The 18,341-nt window shown below is 43.3% G+C and overlaps 1 protein-coding gene across 1 annotated transcript; it reads right to left on the bottom strand.

The window, feature by feature from the left end:
- Positions 842–10,577, bottom strand: LOC108637357 (dolichyl-diphosphooligosaccharide--protein glycosyltransferase subunit 2-like). Its single transcript, XM_018056870.1, has 5 exons — positions 10,515–10,577; positions 8,910–9,005; positions 7,481–7,556; positions 5,473–5,602; positions 842–1,163 (listed from the first exon to the last, which is right to left on the bottom strand). Exons 1-5 carry the CDS (start codon positions 10,575–10,577, stop codon positions 1,151–1,153), a joined length of 378 nt encoding a protein of 125 aa, XP_017912359.1. The 3' UTR covers positions 842–1,150.

The following is an 18,341-nucleotide window of genomic DNA, read 5'->3' as shown; positions in this document are numbered from 1 at the left end:
GCTGCAGCTCGCAGACTTCTCCAGCTGCAATGCACAGGCTCAGAAATTGCAGTGCTCGGGCTTAGCTGTGGTAATGTGGGCTCTTAGTTCCCCGACCAGGGATCAAACCCGGGCCCCCTGTACTGCGAGTGCAGAGTCCCAATCACTGGACCACTAGGGAAGTCTATTATTTTCAGTTAATGGAAGTAAAGGCAATGAGTCCAAGTGTGTAACTATGGGCCAGTTTGGACAGATGCCAAGTACTAGGCCAAGATTTCAGATGCATGAAACTCCTTCAGTCATCCAAGAAGGTACTGTCATTATCTTTTACAGAAGGAAAAATAAGGAAACTTAGTGACATTAAGCCACTTGCCCAAAGTCCTTCACCCTGTGGTGAAGTAGGCTTGCCCAACACTGAAGTTTGCACACTTGGAATACACAGTTCAGTATTACTTTCCTAGGTGATACCATATGACCTCCGTGCAACGGTGGTCCTGGGCACAACTCCAAAGGGGTATTTCCAAGATGCATGTGTCCGTCTCAGCACCTAAGATGGCTCATGGGCTCATCCTTAAGATATTCCCTTCCCTTCCCCATTGCATGCCAACACCAAACTTTCCAGAAGGCAAAAGCAGAGGGGCCTTCAGATATCAGCAGGGGATAGCTGGTACCCAGTACTGGACATGAAGAAAGGATGCTGGCTTTTCCAGGCAATCCTCAGTTCTGTTAGGAAAACAGGACCAATGTCAAAGGTCCTGGAGAATCACCCCGCCATCATGTCAAGCATACTTTCCAACTAAGGCCTCAAGTCATGTGTCCTGGAGACCCCACCAGACCCAAAGTACCAAAAAACCCTCTCAGGTCTTTGTTCCTGTTACTCTCTTTATTCCGTTAACAGGTTAATTACAGATTTCAACTTGCCAATGCAACAAGTGGGTAAGCTGGAATACTCACAGCATCTTGCTAGGGCACCATGCCAAAGAAACAGGGCATCTGGGTACCTGCTCTGTGCTGGGGATATAGGAAAACAAGCAAAAGTATAGCCACAATTTTGACTTTCTTCTTTTTAAATAAAGGGGTTTTTCATTCCTCTTTTCGAACTGTGAATTGTCCTTAACTCCTTTTATCAATATTCACTTCAGCTTTCAGAACTTCCTTCCTTTTTCTGGAACTAATGTGCTGTTCTGAAAGAAAATGGAGACAAATACAAAATTATCGACGGTTCCAACTCACTGTTGCAGCTAACTTGGTGACAACAGAGAAACCAAGGTCCTCTCCCACCATGAGGTCCCATTTGTAAGGGGATAATCATTCCTCTCTTAGTCCTACTCATTTACTTCCCATCTCATTTCATGAAAAATGAAAAGACAGCTCAAACTAAAGCTGATGACAACTTAAAACAATGAAACACACCTGATGATACCTAAGTAAGCGTGATAAGTGAAAACACAAGAAGAGGTAATTAATTCCAGGCACACCTCTCACAGTGTAAGGCCAAATGGACAGTGTACACTTCAACTAGATGAAGCGTTAAAAGAATGCTCATCTTCAACTTCCCAGACTCACATGGCCCTCATGTAGCTTGGAGACGATATCTCAACCTTTTGGTACAGAAATCTGCACCATATTCCTGCCATGTGGTCACGTTCTTGTCAATGATCAGAGTGGATGTCTAAGCTTCACGAAAAAAATTAAATCTAAATCTCATTTAATCTCTTTAGCCTCCCCCAGACTTCAAAAAGTGACAGGGCAACACAAGAAGGAAAATGATAATCTGGACAGATACTGTGCGATCAGAGGGTGACAGCACCCAGGAGGTGATCGGGACGGTTCTGGTGAGCAGAGGAGAGGGGCTCACACACACGCTCTCCTCACAAGCAAGCTGTCCCCAGTGGTGAGGGCTGATGCGAGGACAAGGAGGTCTTGCAGAATGGCATGCTCCAAACCCAATAACCAACAGCCCCAAGGGGCACACACGCACAGGCGTGGAACTCATCCTGAGTGCCCCTAATTCTGTGCTAACGCTCCAAGGTTCCCAGGTACATCAACATGTGTGTGTCCCAGGAATCCCTGGCGGTACAGTGGATAGGACTCCTCACTTTCACCACAGGGGGCCTGGGTTCAATCCCTGGTCAGGGAACTAATATCCTACAAGCCACATGGTTCAGCCAAAAGGTAAGTGTGTGCTCTGAAATATTTATGCAGAGAGGACAGTGTAATTATGAAATAAGAACAGGTGAAAGGGTGGTGACCCACAAGCCTCCACTGTGGCTAAGAAGATAGTCCTCTGTTATGCCTGATCAAATCGATACCTGTCCTCAGATCAAAAACGCTTGGCTACCAGGGACTCTCCAATAAAAGACAAGGGCCCGACATCAGGAAGTCCCAGATGTCCAAATGATCAAGCGACCTTCCTCTTTCTCAGGCAGTACAGTTTGGGGGTAGTAGGGTGGGGGGTTGACTATCTAAAAATCAAGAAAAACAAACCTAATCCAGTTAGTCTGAAAGAATTAAAGAGCTCAATATGCAGGACTAGTTCCGAAAGCAAATCTCAAGCAGAGCAACTATAATTCAGGACAAAACCAAATGGGTAATGCTGAGGAATGGGGCAGGAGGGGCAGGGAGGGACAGACCACAAAGGGACATGGATGAAAGCTTGCTAGAGGGCGGAAATAAGTTTGTACCTTGTTTGAGATAGTGTTTACTACAAGATTGTCTTCGTTTTTCAAGATTCACAGAATTATACACTAAAAATGGGGTGAATTTTACTGTATATGAATTAATACTGAAAAAAAATCAAAATGTGGTTGCTTTCTATGTTGAGAATGAGATGGTTCAGCTTCTGTTCACACATCAGTGCAAAGGCTCTACATTGTATGCTCTTGTGAATTTCTCCTGTTTCCACAGGAGTGAAAATTAGATGGCTCCATTGCTTTGGCAGGGAAAGCCATCTCCATGGCAAAGGACAAAGGGGAACATGACCTGAAAACTCAAATACCTCCCCTCTCTTTGTTCTAGTTCAGGGGTCAACACATTGTGCCCCAGGGGCCAAATAAAGCCCATCCCCGTTTCTGTAAATAATGTCTCATTGGAACATGGCCACGCTGGTTTGCTTACGTGGACCGGGCTGTCCTCACGCTATGGTGGCAGAGTTCAGCAGTTGTAACAGAGACCGCATGGCCTACAAAGCCTAAACTACTACCTGGCTCTTTCTAGAAAACTCCTGCCAATCCCTGGACTACAGGAGCTGATCAGTGAAGCATCAGACATTCTTCTTCCCTCCTTTCACCTTGCCTCCACTCCATCCTCATTCGAGGACTTGACAAGATGGAGTACAGGTGGTACTTCACTGGGCATTTTGGTCATGCAAGGAGCACCCCGAACCATATCCTGAGCTCTAGGAACGTGAGTTTGGATGCTGGCTTTGATCTGTGGCCATCAGTCTTCATAATTTAGTGTCTTACCAAACCCCACTGTTTGGCCCAACCAGAGGATACTACTACAAAAAGGCCTAGAGCGTGACCAGGTGTGCCGGGATTTTCCATGGGACTATCATGTAACGAATTTAGATGTCCTGAGTAGGGGGTGGGAGGGGTCCCCTTTAAGAAGTCCTAAAGTTACATCAGTCTTTTCCTCAACTCTGCTCTCCTATGAACACAGAGGGGCTGTGTCTATGAAGCACCTGTGGGACACAAGTGAGGAGGAAGCCTTACAGTCAAAGCCACGTCCAGGCTGCTCTGCTGCCAAGTTACCACCAGCTAGGCTAACTCAGGGGGCTTTGGCTTTTGCCCTGGTCCAGGAGGTGGGGAAACGGCCTCAGAATTCAGCCCTGGGGTAGGGAGGGATGGGGAGGAAGAAGTGCACTGAAAATAGGGAAGTAACTGACATGCATGGACATGGGCAAGATGGACAAGGGGCCCTGCTCCTGGGTTGAGTGCCCCTCATCTTTACCGTAGTGTCCTATATTTTGCCAATCTACTGCTCTGCTCTGCAGCGATCCTGCCAAAGGAAAGAGGGTTTGAGAGTCAAGAAAGGACAGTAAGAAGAGAAATAAGCTGAGGAAAGAAATGGCAAACAACCAACCAAGAGAGTTTCTGTTAATGTCACCGCTTTCCCCAGGGGCAGAGCCTGATTCTAGAACTCGTGAAGACAGCAGCAGACAGCTGCAACTTTCTATATAGGATGGAGGGGGCGTGAGAACCATGGTCTTCCTCCCCAGATAATGTACTTGATTTTATCTGTATTAGGAACTCCTGCTGAGTGGGATCTAAATCAAATGGTTTCCACTCCCATCTCCCCTCAATCTTGTTCATCTTGTGTGAGCAACTCCCAGAAAAGAGAGAGCTCAGCAGAGGACAGCCTTTTGGCTCCCCGGGGCCTAGACAGGCTGCTCTGAGAGAACAGGGCTCTGCTGAGAGAAAACAGCTGAGTCCCTGGTTCTCTCTCAGATGCAGCACAGAGCTGCCAAGTTAAGGCTCCTGGAGGGGCTGAAAAATGAGCCAGCTGCCACTGCTGGTGCTCTGGGAAGCCCCAGCGGAATGTGGGCGACCCTGGGAGAGGCAGGGAGCACCCTGGGCTGGTATCCCTGGGGAGGCCCTCAGAACACTCACAATGGATACCCGGGCAGGAAGGAGACAGGTGGCTCTCCCACCCATATGGCTCTGAGAAAGCTGCTCTGTTGATCTGCCCAACTTAACCAGCAGCTGCACTGAGGGTACATTGAGGGTACTAAGTTACACTCTTCTAGCAAGAGTCCTGGAGAGAACACAAGGCACGTCTGAAAATGTTAACTTCCAAAGGTGAAAGCAATTCTGACCTTTTCTTATTGACCTTTACATGGTTTAAATCACCCAAGTTCTAATAAAGTCAAATCAATGAGAAACACCAATGTGACATTTAAATTTACTTCTAATCCAGGTTTGAAAGTCAAGCTGCCAGGCAGCTGCCATCACATCGGGCCCTGACTCTTTGTGTGAACCGAAGCTGTCTGGTTCTCGGGGACATGATGTGGGCCCCTGAGCGGTGCTCCCTGCCAGGGGCCTCTGCCCGATGCTGTTTCTTGTGGGGGAAGAGAATGGACCTCATGCTTAGGGGGAAAAGCTCTGGGAGGCTGTTGGGGTTACAGAGGAGTCCCTCTCTGGGGCATGGGAGAGGCATGGAGAAGGATTCTCTGTGGCGGCAGAGGAGAAAACAGTTACACTGCTAGCACTTTAACCACAATCTTCTGCCACCTGTCCTGATCCACTTTAATCTTCATGAAGCAATTATTTTCTTCTCTCATTCTAATGTGTCAGGGCATAAACTGTTGTGGTTTTAATATATTGAAAACTTATCATCACAACTGATTTAAAAGGCTTCTGTTTCAGGCTGGACTGAGGTGTCACAATGGCCCCTCAGGATATGAATATTTTCACCACTCTAAGAGCTGGGTGGACAGAGCTGACAAAAATATTTCTAAACCACTCTGGGCCCCTGACTTGCCCCCAGCCTTACCTCTTGATTGCCTGCTGCGCCAGCATCCGATTGCCAGCCAGAAACGTCACACTGCCCAAGATGGCCAGGTACTTCAGGGTCTGGAACATGTTGAGTTGCGTCCAGTAGACATACATGAGCCCCAGCATAGCTACAAGGACAGGCGTCATGAGAACCAATTGAATCAAATAGTGACATTGCCCAGGGCAGAAGACAACTAGAAGCCAGTAATTGTGGAGCCCGAAAAGGTTTGTATTTATAGACCACCTGGTTTTATTCCTTTCCTCTGATGCCAGAAAACATGTGACTCAATATACTTGTTTCTCAGTCTTGGTTACCAAGAAATCCGGAGGTAAGAACCAGATCTCAGTGATCTGGTTCCACGTTTTTGCATATCTGTTCTTAAATGACGGTTTTATATTTGTTTTTTAAAATTGCTGTCAGGTTATATTGGGTTGGCCAAAAAGTTCATTCGGATTTTTTTGGTACCATCGTCTAGAAAACCGCCAATGAACTTTTTGGCCAACCTAATAATTGGCCAAATAATTCAGCTATTGGCCTAATAATTCAGCAGATTTTTCAAATTCTGAATGAAAGCCCTCAGAATTAAAGAAATAAATCCTTTTCCTTTTTAATAAAAGTGAGAAATAGAAAAAATATTAAAGCTAATTTGCCATTGAGACTAGGAAGGAAACAAGGAGGGCAGCAGGAGGGTTTAGTCCAAAGGGCTCAGGCCCAGGGACTTCCCTGGTGGTCCAGTGGTTAGGACGTCACCTCCCAATGCAGGTTTGATTCCTGATGAGGCAGCTAGGATCCCACATGGCTCATGGCCGAAAGACCAATACATAAACAATGCAAGCAGTGTTGCAACACATTCAATAAAGACTTTAAAAATGGTCTGTATTAAAAAAAAGGGAAATATTACCCAAAAAAATCAGCTCAGGTCTGGGCACTGAGAACCCTGGGTTCTGACCCAGCCTCTGCCCTTCACAGCCACTTAATTTGTCTGAGCCGAAACTCTCTCACCCGTCAAACCAGGATCGTAACTCCTGCCCTGGTCACCCCCATCAGGGTTGTGATGAGTCAAATGAGGGAATGTGCACAAAAGATACTCTGGCACAAAAAGTCATGGCTCTAAACAAATTTATATTCAGGTTTTGTTCTCCCTGACCCGGGAGGGCTATCACTCAAATTCAGTTACTGGGCTGGAGAGAAAGGTCATCCTGTCAATTTTGCCCAGAAGGATGATGGATGAACTACGGCAGAGGTTCTTGGCCATTTTTGAGGTCACGGACCATTGTCAGAATTTTGATCAAAGAGACAGACTCTCTCTTTCCCCAGGAAAACAGAGATACACATTTGCCTAGTTTCAAGGGGTTCATTTGTGGATCCCTAAGGAATCTGAACACTACAGAAACGTAGACGGCTCCTACAGAATTCAAAGGAATCAGAAGAGAATACTGAGGTCCTGGTGAAATGCAGGGGCCACCAATCCAATAGTGTCGGAAAGTTTCTGAAACACTTAACTAATCTGTGAATTTACTGTCTTGTAACGTTTAGGTCCTAAGTTCTCTAGAGGACAAAGCAGGACAGCGTGTTTGATTGTGGAAGGGACTGTTTTCTATTACTGTCTGGACACAGCCACCAGCAAATGTGAAGATCAATATGGTGGGGGAAGATAATCTTTGGAAACTGCATTAATGCTCTCCATCCAGGAAGATGGCTCAACGTAAAGATGCGATAAGTGAGTAATCTCTGGAAATGAACAGAGCTATTAACTGAGGGTGAAATGGTCTGCCAATGGCAGCCTCATACAATGAAACCCGATATAATGACAGCTGTTCTAAGCTGATGGGCCAAACAGGTTTATCATCATATTAACTGTTGTAAAAGGCCAGGAGGAAGAGGGAAATGTTATGCTATTAAGTCATTATAGTTAATAGGTTGTGGGTCTACTTAACAGGGTTTTTGCGTGGGCAGGCGAAATGTCAAAGGAGGTTAAATGGAATTAGCAGCCTGGGGCGCTTACCAGCATGTCCCAGGTGAAAGACAATCGTGCTGGGAGCAAAAGTGAAGTTGGAGACATTGGCACCAATCCGGATCCACTGAAAGATGGGGAGAAACAAATTAAGAAGACATTAGAATTTGAAACGGAGGCAACCCACACTGTGCCATGCTAATCCAAAAAACAGCCCTAAGGGCTTCAAAATTCATACATACTTGAAGGACAGGGAATTTCTCCAAGTGACAACCACCCTATTGTGAGTCCTAAGGAAAAACCATTCCCTTTTTTTCTTTAGAAAGGCATTCCAACACCTGTTCACAAAAGTGCTTGAAAATCATTTTTAATGACAGCAAACTTTTCTATTTTAAAACAGGTGAAGCCATGAAACTGAAAGGTCCAAAACTGTATTGATGATGAAATAACTAGCACCCCTGCTAGTGTCTCTAAGTTTTGGTAAGATAAACCCACTGGCAGCTGGGAGGAGGTGTGCTCACTATGGGTTCTTTGCCTTTTGAAATTCTGATTACTCAAAATAACAGGTGCCTAGGATTGGTTTCTGAAAGCTTGTGGCATGCCTTTCAGATTTTGACCGAGTAATAATTCTTTTATTAAAATCAGAGGATTAGGAACATCGACAATTTTCCAAAAGTAAGATTTGATGAGTTTTCTATATGGTTCTCAAAATTCTCTGAACTGCATTTACGTTTATAGATTTTAAAGAGACAAGGGGAAAAAAGAGACAAGGGGAAAAAGAGACGATTAAAAAAAAATTCAAATAGCATGTTAAAATGGTAAAAATGTCCTTTCTCTATACTCCCTAAAAGGCCTTCTCCTTAGAGGTGACCAATACCAATAGTTAATGCCTTTTTAAGGTTTTTAAACACAGAAGATGATACTAAACACCCTGTCCTACCACTTGCCTTCTTCATTCAATATGACATTTTTAACAACCTTGTCATATCAGTTGACAAGTACATAAATTTATCCATTGTTTTAATGAGCTGCATATTATTCCATTGTGTGGATGTACCATAATTTATCTAACACTTGCTTTTATGAGGACTTTAGGTTGTTTATAGTTTCGAGCTCCAAAGGCTGTTGAAATGCATGGCCACTGTACTCAGTTTTTCTACAGTTATCAGAATCAGGTCTTGCTTTTTTCACACTTGGCTTCATCTGAACATTTGTACGGAGCATCCGTGTCCATATTTTGACCATTTATAATGGCTACACATCATGCCCCTTGTTAAGGGATCAGTTTTTTTTTTTGGCAGGTCCCCTATAGTAGGTAATTTTATTTATTCTAAACATTTTGGACCGTCGGTTCGGGTCACAGCTGCTGGACCCCTTCGGAGCTGTGCTGAGGCCAGAGCACACAGTCTCCTTTGGAACGGCTACATCAGTGGAGTCTGGCGTCAGACACACGCTGCCCATGCTAATTACTGCAACTCACCAGAGCAAAGAGCAGGAGCAGGGGCGAGAGGATCAGGGCGGTGAACGTATTGGACACCACTGTGGGGGGCCTCTTCTCAGGCTCGCGGAACAGGTGCTGCCAAAAGAAGACACACCAGGAATATTCTACCATGTGTTCTTCCCAGCGAGGACTGCCATGTATACTAGGAGCCAAAACCCCAATGGCAGTTGAGAGGAGGAAATGCCTCCCAGAGGCTGAGACTTCCTGGCCACGAGCACCCAGTTAGCCTTTTCCCTCTTCCCAACACTGGCTTCTGCTCCCACTGGTCTCCTTCCAGGGACATTACACCAGTCCCAGCTCACAACTGCCCAAGTCTCTTTTCCTCTCCAAAACTCATTGCATTTAGACGCTAGAGGATGCAACCTGTCAAGCAGCATCCACCTGGTAACAAAAATGGTACCCAAGCATCTGGATGACTGGGGTGACACATCCCAGGCAGGACGCTGGATTTCACAATGTTTCTGGGTTCCCAGGGTGGTGTCATCATATTTTGCTGACTTAAGTTAGCTAACTGCTGTATTAACAATTCTAAATTTTGAAATTTTCTTGCTTGCCAATGTCTAGTCAACCCAGCTCCATGACAAGGCAGCTCCATGTGAGATTCCTATTCCCAAATTTTTAACCTCAGCTCCTCTTTGCTGTCACTGCCACGAAGGGACTTCTAACATGGCCTGTGGCAGCTGCTACTGCCTACCCTCCCCTACAAAATCAGTCAGCGCCCTTTGTCATCATGGTTATACCTTCCAGTGTTTCACTGCATTCTACATTCTTAAATGATGCTATAGCAACATCAGGAAGAATTTTAGAAAGAATCTTACTTCTCTACCTTTTGGGCCCTTGGCCTTTTTCTAACAGTGGAGTAAGAGTCAGTAATCTGCTTGGAACACTTCAACATTATTTCAGATGTGAGTTCCCGTTACTGCAGTATAATCATTTCTGAGGACTCCTCAACAGTCCACTGAGTGGATCCACTCAGTTTCCTTAACCAGGGCTCCAACTGTTTAACAATCATTGTGTTCCTTTTGTACACTGCTTTAGAAACTTTTCAAAGCTATTCTTTCCTTATCTGGGAACTATTTTGAGCCTCACAACAGTCCCACGGGCTGGGCAGGGATTTCTAATATTTATGTGCAAGGAAGGTGAATCCCAGGAGAGAGGAAGGGCTGGCCTAGGGGGTGAAAGCCCTATGCTCCAGTTGAGTTGCCCACCTGTGGGCTCCACTGGCCCTGGTCTATGCAGGAACACAGAGGAGCAAAGCCAGACCCATCTGCGCTGCGGCATCAAGCAGTGATCTGAGGACTGAACCTCCTGCATGTTTAGGAAAAACAGACTCAGGTTCTGATTTTGTCTCTAGTTATCTGCTTTCTGGAAAGTGGCTGGCAGGCAATCTGAGCCTGTTTTTTTAAGCTCCAGGATGGGGCTGATATTTGCCCTGCCTGATCCACAGGGTGGCAAAGACCAAGTTACAATGTATCATATAAACAGGTTAAAAAGGGCACCACAGCCAGCGCCTGGGGCTCTGCAGCCCTCTCTCATGTGTCCATTTCCCCTCTGTGTTTAGCGAAGAAGCCCTTTGGGATGTACCTGAATTTCCTGTTTGTGTGCCTTTTGAAGGCCCTCCACGCAAGGCACATGGGCATCCTTCATTGTGGTTAATCTTTCATCCACTCAGCTCTAGCTGCCTCTCGACTGCATACTGGTCCTCATCTATACGCTACGTGCACATGCATTTGGGCATCTGTTCTTTCCTCCATGGGGAATGTTCTTCCCCTCCCTTGCTGAAGTACTCGTCCTGTAAGATCTGATTCAAATCTTGCTCGTTCAGTGCTCCTTAGAATTTTATTTTTGTTTTTTTCAGTTTAGACTAATAAAAAATACAGAGAAGAATAGAGAATAGTATCATTGTTATATACCTACCAGCTATTTGTCTCCTCAAACCCAAACATTTTGCTGTATTTTCTCCTTTGTTTTATTCATTTATTTCATTTTTGGCTGTGCCGGGTCTTCTTTGCTGCGCGTAGGCTTTCTCTAGTTGCGGAGAGTGGGGGACTGTCGAGTTGTGGTAGGCAGGCTTCTCGTTGCAGTGGCTTCTCTTGCTGTGGAGCATAGGCTCTAGGGCACATGGGTTTCAGTAGTTGCAGCACGCAGGCTCAATAGTTGTAGCTCCTGGGCTCTAGAGCACAGGCTCGGTAACTGTGGCGCACAGCGGAGTTGCTCCCCGGCATGTGGGATCTTCCTGGAGCAGGGATCGAACCCGTGTTTCCTGCATTGGCAAGTGGATTCTTTACCACTGGACCACCAGGGAAACCCCTCTCCTTCATTTTGTTTTATTTTGGTAAGAAATAAAACCCTATAGATTGAACTTAAGCTCTCTGTATGTTCTTTTTCTCTCCCCTTTCCTCACATTTGAAGTGTATATTCCAATGCCAGTTTTTACGTTTCTGCTACATATGTATATTTAAGCCAGTATAGTGCATTGATTTGCATCTTCCCCAGATTTATATGCTTCATTATATGCATCCTTTTGCAGTTTGCCTGTTTTCACTCAATTTTATGACAGCCATATTTATGCATGTCAAACTTAGAGCTGTATGCACAAATATAAATAATTGTCATGAAATTGTCTTCCTTTGATGAGTGCATTAGATTTATTAATTCATTTTCTGTTACTGGACACTTAGACTTTGACTGATGCAGACAGTGATGCTGTGAACATGTTAGTACATTTTTTCATGCACATTTTATTTATCTGGAGTGAAGTTGTGGGATCATAGGGTATGGCTCTTCCATATGTTTTGCCAAGGTGCTGTTTTCTTCATATTCTCATCAGTATCTGGTATGATGAGTTTTGATAATCTGTTAAATATGAAATGGTATCTTGTTGCTTTAATGTTTGTCTTTGGTTACTAGTGAGATCGAGCATATTGTCTTGTGTTTATTGACCATTTAGGTTTCTTCTCTGAATTGCCATGTCTCCCTTGTCTTTTTCTTTTCGTTTGTTAGTCTTTTAGTTATTGATCTTTTTTTTAGGCGCTGCATATATTCTGAAGCAGTATGTATTAGTAAATCCTTAGTCATAGCGGCAGATATGATTCTTTAGTGTTCCTTTATGGCATCTTTTGATGCCCAGAAATTAATTTCAATGAAGCCTAATTTAAAAGTCTTTTTTTTCCCCTAGATTGTTTGTATTTTTTTGTGTCTTCTTTAAAAAATTCTACATTGCTCCAAGATCCAAAAAGTATTCTCTAGTATTTTCTTCCAAGAGTTTTTAAGTTATTTTCCCCTTATATTTAGGGCTGCAGTCTACTTGGCTTATTTTTGTTGCTATAATATTTTATACTGTGTCCATAATTGTTTTTACTGCATTGTATTACCATTGTTTGCTTGTAAGTATTGCTTTTTCATTGAGCTGGGTGCTCCCTATGGGCAGAGACCAACTCTTGTTTTTTCAGTGCTTAGCTTCCATCTCAGCCCACTTAAGAGAAGAAAAGGATTGAGTGGTCTGAAGATTAAAGATGTTTTCCCGCATTCCAAGGCCCTTAGAACTGTGGTAATTCATCTTTTAGTGGGGGGTGAGCCTTTTATTCTGTATAAAGCAGCTTTCTTTTTTCTTTCAAACAAGTTTTATTGAGGATATACCAGAAAATTACCTTTCAGAAGTAGATAATTCAGCATCATTAGTATATCTAGAGTTGTGTGGCCATCACTACCATCTAGTTCCACAGCATTTTTATCACCCCAAAAGCAACCCTGTGTCTATTTGTAGACACTCCGTGTTGTATAAGAATATATCCTCCTCTCTGTCCTGGCAGTTACTCATCTACTTTGTATCTCTATGGTTTGCCTCTCTGGGACATTGCATATAACTAGAATAATACGATATCTTGCTTTTCGTGTTTTTAACTTAGCATAATGTTTTTAAGGTTCATTCATGTTGTAGCATGTATCAGTACTTTATTCCTTTTTATGGCTAAATAATCGAATAGTCCCTTGTGTGGATATACTGCATTTTTTAATCCGTTCATCAGTTGAGGGACATGTGGGGCTATTTCCACATTTTGGATATTGTAAATGATGCTGCTGTTAATGTTCGTGTACAGGTTTTTGTTTGAACACCAGTTTTCAATTCTGCTAGGTTTATGCCTAGGAATGGAAGTACTGAGTCATGTGATAACTGTACGTTTAACTTCTTGAGGAACTGACACTGTTTCTCAAAGAAGTTGTACCACTTTACATTCCCACCAACAATGTATAAGCATTCCAAGTTCTGTGGCATCCTCACCAACTCTTGTTATTTTATTTTCTGTCTTTGTCATTTTGACCCTCCTGGGTGGGTGTGAATTGGTATCTTGTGATTTGATTTGCATTTTTCTGTTATCTAATAATGTTGAACATCTTTTTATGTGCTAATTGGTTATTTGTATATCTTTTTTGGAGAAATTTCTATTCAGATCTTTTCCCCATTAAAAATTTGTCTTTTTATTTCTTCCTTCCTAATCTGTAGAGCTCTTATTCCTTTTCTTACGCCACTGTCTTTATATTCCTGAGTTACGAGTTCTGTGTCTATTCTTAATACAAGTTCCTTGTCAGACATATGATTCGCAGGCATCTTCTCACCAATCTGTAGGTTGTCTTTCCCCTTTCTTAATGTTGTCTTCTGATGCACAGAAGGTTTCAATTTCAATAGTCCTGATATTTTTGTTTCTTTCACTGAAAGAAACACTGACTTAAGTGCCATGTCTAATCAACTGTTGGCCTTATCCAAGATCATGAAGATTTACTCCTATGTTTTCTTATAAGAATTTTATCATTTTAGCTTTTACATTTTAAGTTTCTGATCCATTTTGAATTAATGTTTCTATGTGGTGTGAGGTAGGGATCCAGCATCCTCCTTATACATGTAGATGGGCAGTTGTTCTAGCACCGTTTCTTGAAAAGACTGTTCTTTCTCTTTTGATTTGTCTTGGCACCCTTGTCAAAAACCAATTGACTGTAAATATAAAGTTAATTTCTAGACTTGTGGTTCTATTCCATTAATCTATACTTTTATCCTTATACCAGTACTATGCTGTCTTGATGGTTGGAACAGCTTGACTTTTTTGTAACATCTTAATTTGGTGTTTGTGCAAGTATTTCTGTGGTTGGTGGAAAAATTAAATAAGTACAGAATAGCAGAAATGCCTTATAGCTCTGTTACTCGTGCAGTGATAATAAGCTCCCATTAAGGCCACTGCTGTCCTTTTTCTTCTCGGTGATGAAGTAAGTGTTACAAATCTTCTCTCTTCCTCTTCATTTTATTAAGCTTTATCCGTGTGTGTGTGTGTGTGTGTGCACGTGTGCACGTGCGTGCTCTGACCTCTGTCACGCATGCAACTTTACTTTGTAATTTCAGTAGTAGTCACACTTAGAACCTCAGAGCAGGTCAGCAGGTCCTGTTTACTCTCCTGAGAGATGCTTGACATTGGTCAGAGTGCATTAACAGTGGTTTGGTGTGGAAGGCCTGTAATAGCACTCATTGACATTGGACTTGCTGTCAGGGGAAGCATGGGTTTTAGAAGCTGTCATTAGCATTAATTGCCCCTAATGCACCATTATTTTTGACAGTAAATGAGCTAAACAGGGAGGCTATTACTCTCAGCAGAAAGACTGCATTTCCTGGCCTTTAAAACTTTTTGAGGTGTATGTGGTGTGCAGCACAGGCAAAGGAAGGACTGGTTAATTCACTGTAAAACAGGCTTAGTGGCATTTAAAGTAGCTAAACAAGTCCCTTTCCTATTATAAAAAAAATGAATCCTGCAGTGTTAGTTTGAAGGAAGAAGGAGCAGCTAATCGACAGGGATCCTCCTCTGAACCCTTTACAACAGGGCTTTGAAACAAGTTATGGTGATTTTTATTTCTCAGTTTGCTCTAAGAGAGTAGCATAAAAAAGCTTTTCTTTTAAATGTTTCCAGAGACCCATTTGCAGTAAGATTTTAGGGGCAGAAGGACTTGTTTTAAATTGTTCCCTATTTAAGAGCAGCCCTATGGTTCCTGTGCAACACAGGAAGCTGTAACTTGGGGGGCCTTTTAAAAATTAGGGCTGAGAGCAAACCCAAAAGGACTGGAGCTCCCTGCAGTTTGCCCTTTCATTATTCCCTGTCTGTGTTGTGAATGCTTTTAAGTCTTCCGAACGAACACACAGTTGAATCTTGATTAGCAGGCCTTAGTGACCATGTTATTATTGAAAGCTTATAGTCAGGATTCTGAGTAAAAACCCACAAGTTGATGGCTTCCTTATCACTATAATTAGGATACATTGAGGAACCTTATACAAATCTTTAACCATCTGTTTGTATTTATCCATCTGTTGAAAGGGAGAGTGATTGTTTTTTAAAATTATATTTATTGGGTGGTACTTTTTAATACAAAACTGTTTACAAAGAAGAAAGTATTTGTCACACAGTGTCATTGCTCAGGTAAGCCCTATTTAAAAAAAAAAAAGTGGAATATGCATGTAGTTTAAAAATTCAAAGTGTAAGAAAGTATGTAATGAAATATGAAAGCCTTTTCTCATCCCTTCGATCCAGTCGCTCTTCTTTAGTAACAGTTAACTGTATTTACTCTGAAAAAGAAGAATGCCCATATCATTGAATGTATGCACATTCTTTCTTATTTACACAAAAGCAATCATTCTATAAACAGTTATATTCTTTGCTTTTGTTACAAAGTAGAGGTTCCCAGCTTACCCCCTGGGGTCTGTTCAGCTTCATGGCCTCCCACTACTCCCCACCCCCATGCTTCCCTGCCATAATTCACCCAGTGGCCAGAACTCCAGTGACCGGTTAAATATAATTCTGCCAATCAGTGACTGTGTATTCAAAAGTAGGAGATATATCTCCTATCTGTCCATAAATACCTACCGTGTTCTTTTTAATTGCTCCAGAGTAATTCAAAGTGTATGTGAATATCCCATTCTTTATTTAACTAGTCTCCTGTTTCTGGACATTTAGGTGGGATGATGATTTTAAAAGCGCATTTACAGATTAAATGAGTCTGTAAGAGAGTGAGAAGTGAAGAAGGAATTATCTAGTTGATGAAGATTGCAAAGTAATTACCTATGAAAAACAGATTATAGCATGGAGCGGTTGCTCAGGCCCTGCCTGTCCCTAAACTGGAGGCCTGCCTAAGCCCTCCTGCTACCCGTTTCCCTCCCCACCCGAGGCTGCCGACTTGGGTCACTGATCCTGCTGTGCTTCTGTAGCGCTTTGTCCCCTCCCTCCGCCAGAGCAGCAGCCTGCTCTGTTGCCATTTAGCTCTGCCTGTATGCTTCCCTCTAGGACAGGAAGTGCATCTCGCTGTCTCTGTCCGTCCCTGCACCTGGGCGTCCCTGCACCTGGGCGTCCCTGCACCTGGGCGCTCCAGATGCTCTTGGGGGTTGTGGGGAAGTGATCTCAGTGGGGGTGTATTCGCCTGAGCCTTCCACTCCAGGTTTTCTCCAGATGGAAGTCCTGTCAGTGCCTCTCTGGATTGAGCTTTGTAATAGCAAAGTTGGCTCTGGTTCCGAGCCCTGTATGAGTTGTGAAGCTGTTTGTTCAGCAGAGCACCCAAGGGCCAAAGTAGAGGATTCTAGCTCTCTTCTTGGTGGTTTATTCAACTTGAAGACCAGCGGTTCCCCTCCCCCTACCATAATTCACCCTGTTGCCTAGATTCAGTGACATCTTGATGCTAAATATAGTTCTGCCAATAGGTGGCTTTGCATTCAAAAGTAGGAGATACTAATATCCTTATGGCCTTTGGTTAATAAATCTTTTATTAGGGCTTTCTTTTTTTTCTTTTTTGAGCAAAACAGAACACCCCCCCCATTCAATCTGATAATTGAGGTTATTTGTCACAAAATAGTTATTATGGAGGCAGGAGAGAGGCTGTTAAAAAGAATTACTTGATAGCTGTCTTTATCCCCTTTTTAATTTTTCTTTCTTTCCCCTTGATTTGAGGCTGTCACACCTTCATAGAGTGTTTGAGAAAAATGCTGAAGCTTTGCTTCAGTTATTTGCCCAGACTTCTCTGTCTGTTCCTTCATCCTGACTTAGGCTGTAAACCAGTGGATTTGGCAAGGATTACCTTGAGCATTACATTCAAGTTTTTCAAATATTTGAAAAACTTGAATGTAATGCTCAAGGTAATCCTTGCCAAATCCACTGGTTTACAGCCTAAGTCAGGATGAAGGAACAGACAGAGAAGTCTGGGCAAATAACTGAAGCAAAGCTTCAGCATTTTTCTCAAACACTCTATGAAGGTGTGACAGCCTCAAATCAAGGGGAAAGAAGAAAAATTAAAAAGGGATAAAGACAGCTATCAAGTAATTCTTTTTAACAGCCTCTCTCCTGCCTCCATAATAACTATTTTGTGACAATAACCTCAATTATCAGATTGAATGGGGGGTGTTCTGTTTTGCTCAAAAAGAAAAAAAAGAAAGCCCTAATAAAAGATTTATTACCAAAGGCCATAAGGATATTAGTATCTCCTACTTTTGAATGCAAAGCCACCTATTGGCAGAACTATATTTAGCATCAAGATGTCACTGAATCTAGGCAACAGGGTGAATTATGGTAGGGGGAGGGGAACCGCTGGTCTTCAAGTTGAATAAACCACCAAGAAGAGAGCTAGAATCCTCTACTTTGGCCCTTGGGTGCTCTGCTGAACAAACAGCTTCACAACTCATACAGGGCTCGGAACCAGAGCCAACTTTGCTATTACAAAGCTCAATCCAGAGAGGCACTGACAGGACTTCCATCTGGAGAAAACCTGGAGTGGAAGGCTCAGGCGAATACACCCCCACTGAGATCACTTCCCCACAACCCCCAAGAGCATCTGGAGCGCCCAGGTGCAGGGACGCCCAGGTGCAGGGACGCCCAGGTGCAGGGACGGACAGAGACAGCGAGATGCACTTCCTGTCCTAGAGGGAAGCATACAGGCAGAGCTAAATGGCAACAGAGCAGGCTGCTGCTCTGGCGGAGGGAGGGACAAAGCGCTACAGAAGCACAGCAGGATCAGTGACCCAAGTCGGCAGCCTCGGGTGGGGAGGGAAACGGGTAGCAGGAGGGCTTAGGCAGGCCTCCAGTTTAGGGACAGGCAGGGCCTGAGCAACCGCTCCATGCTATAATCTGTTTTTCATAGGTAATTACTTTGCAATCTTCATCAACTAGATAATTCCTTCTTCACTTCTCACTCTCTTACAGACTCATTTAATCTGTAAATGCGCTTTTAAAATCATCATCCCACCTAAATGTCCAGAAACAGGAGACTAGTTAAATAAAGAATGGGATATTCACATACACTTTGAATTACTCTGGAGCAATTAAAAAGAACACGGTAGGTATTTATGGACAGATAGGAGATATATCTCCTACTTTTGAATACACAGTCACTGAT

The sequence above is a fragment of the Capra hircus genome, chromosome 13 (assembly GCF_001704415.2).
Source record: "Capra hircus breed San Clemente chromosome 13, ASM170441v1, whole genome shotgun sequence".
NCBI lineage: Eukaryota > Metazoa > Chordata > Mammalia > Artiodactyla > Bovidae > Capra > Capra hircus.
This window is presented reverse-complemented; position numbering and strand designations above follow the sequence as displayed.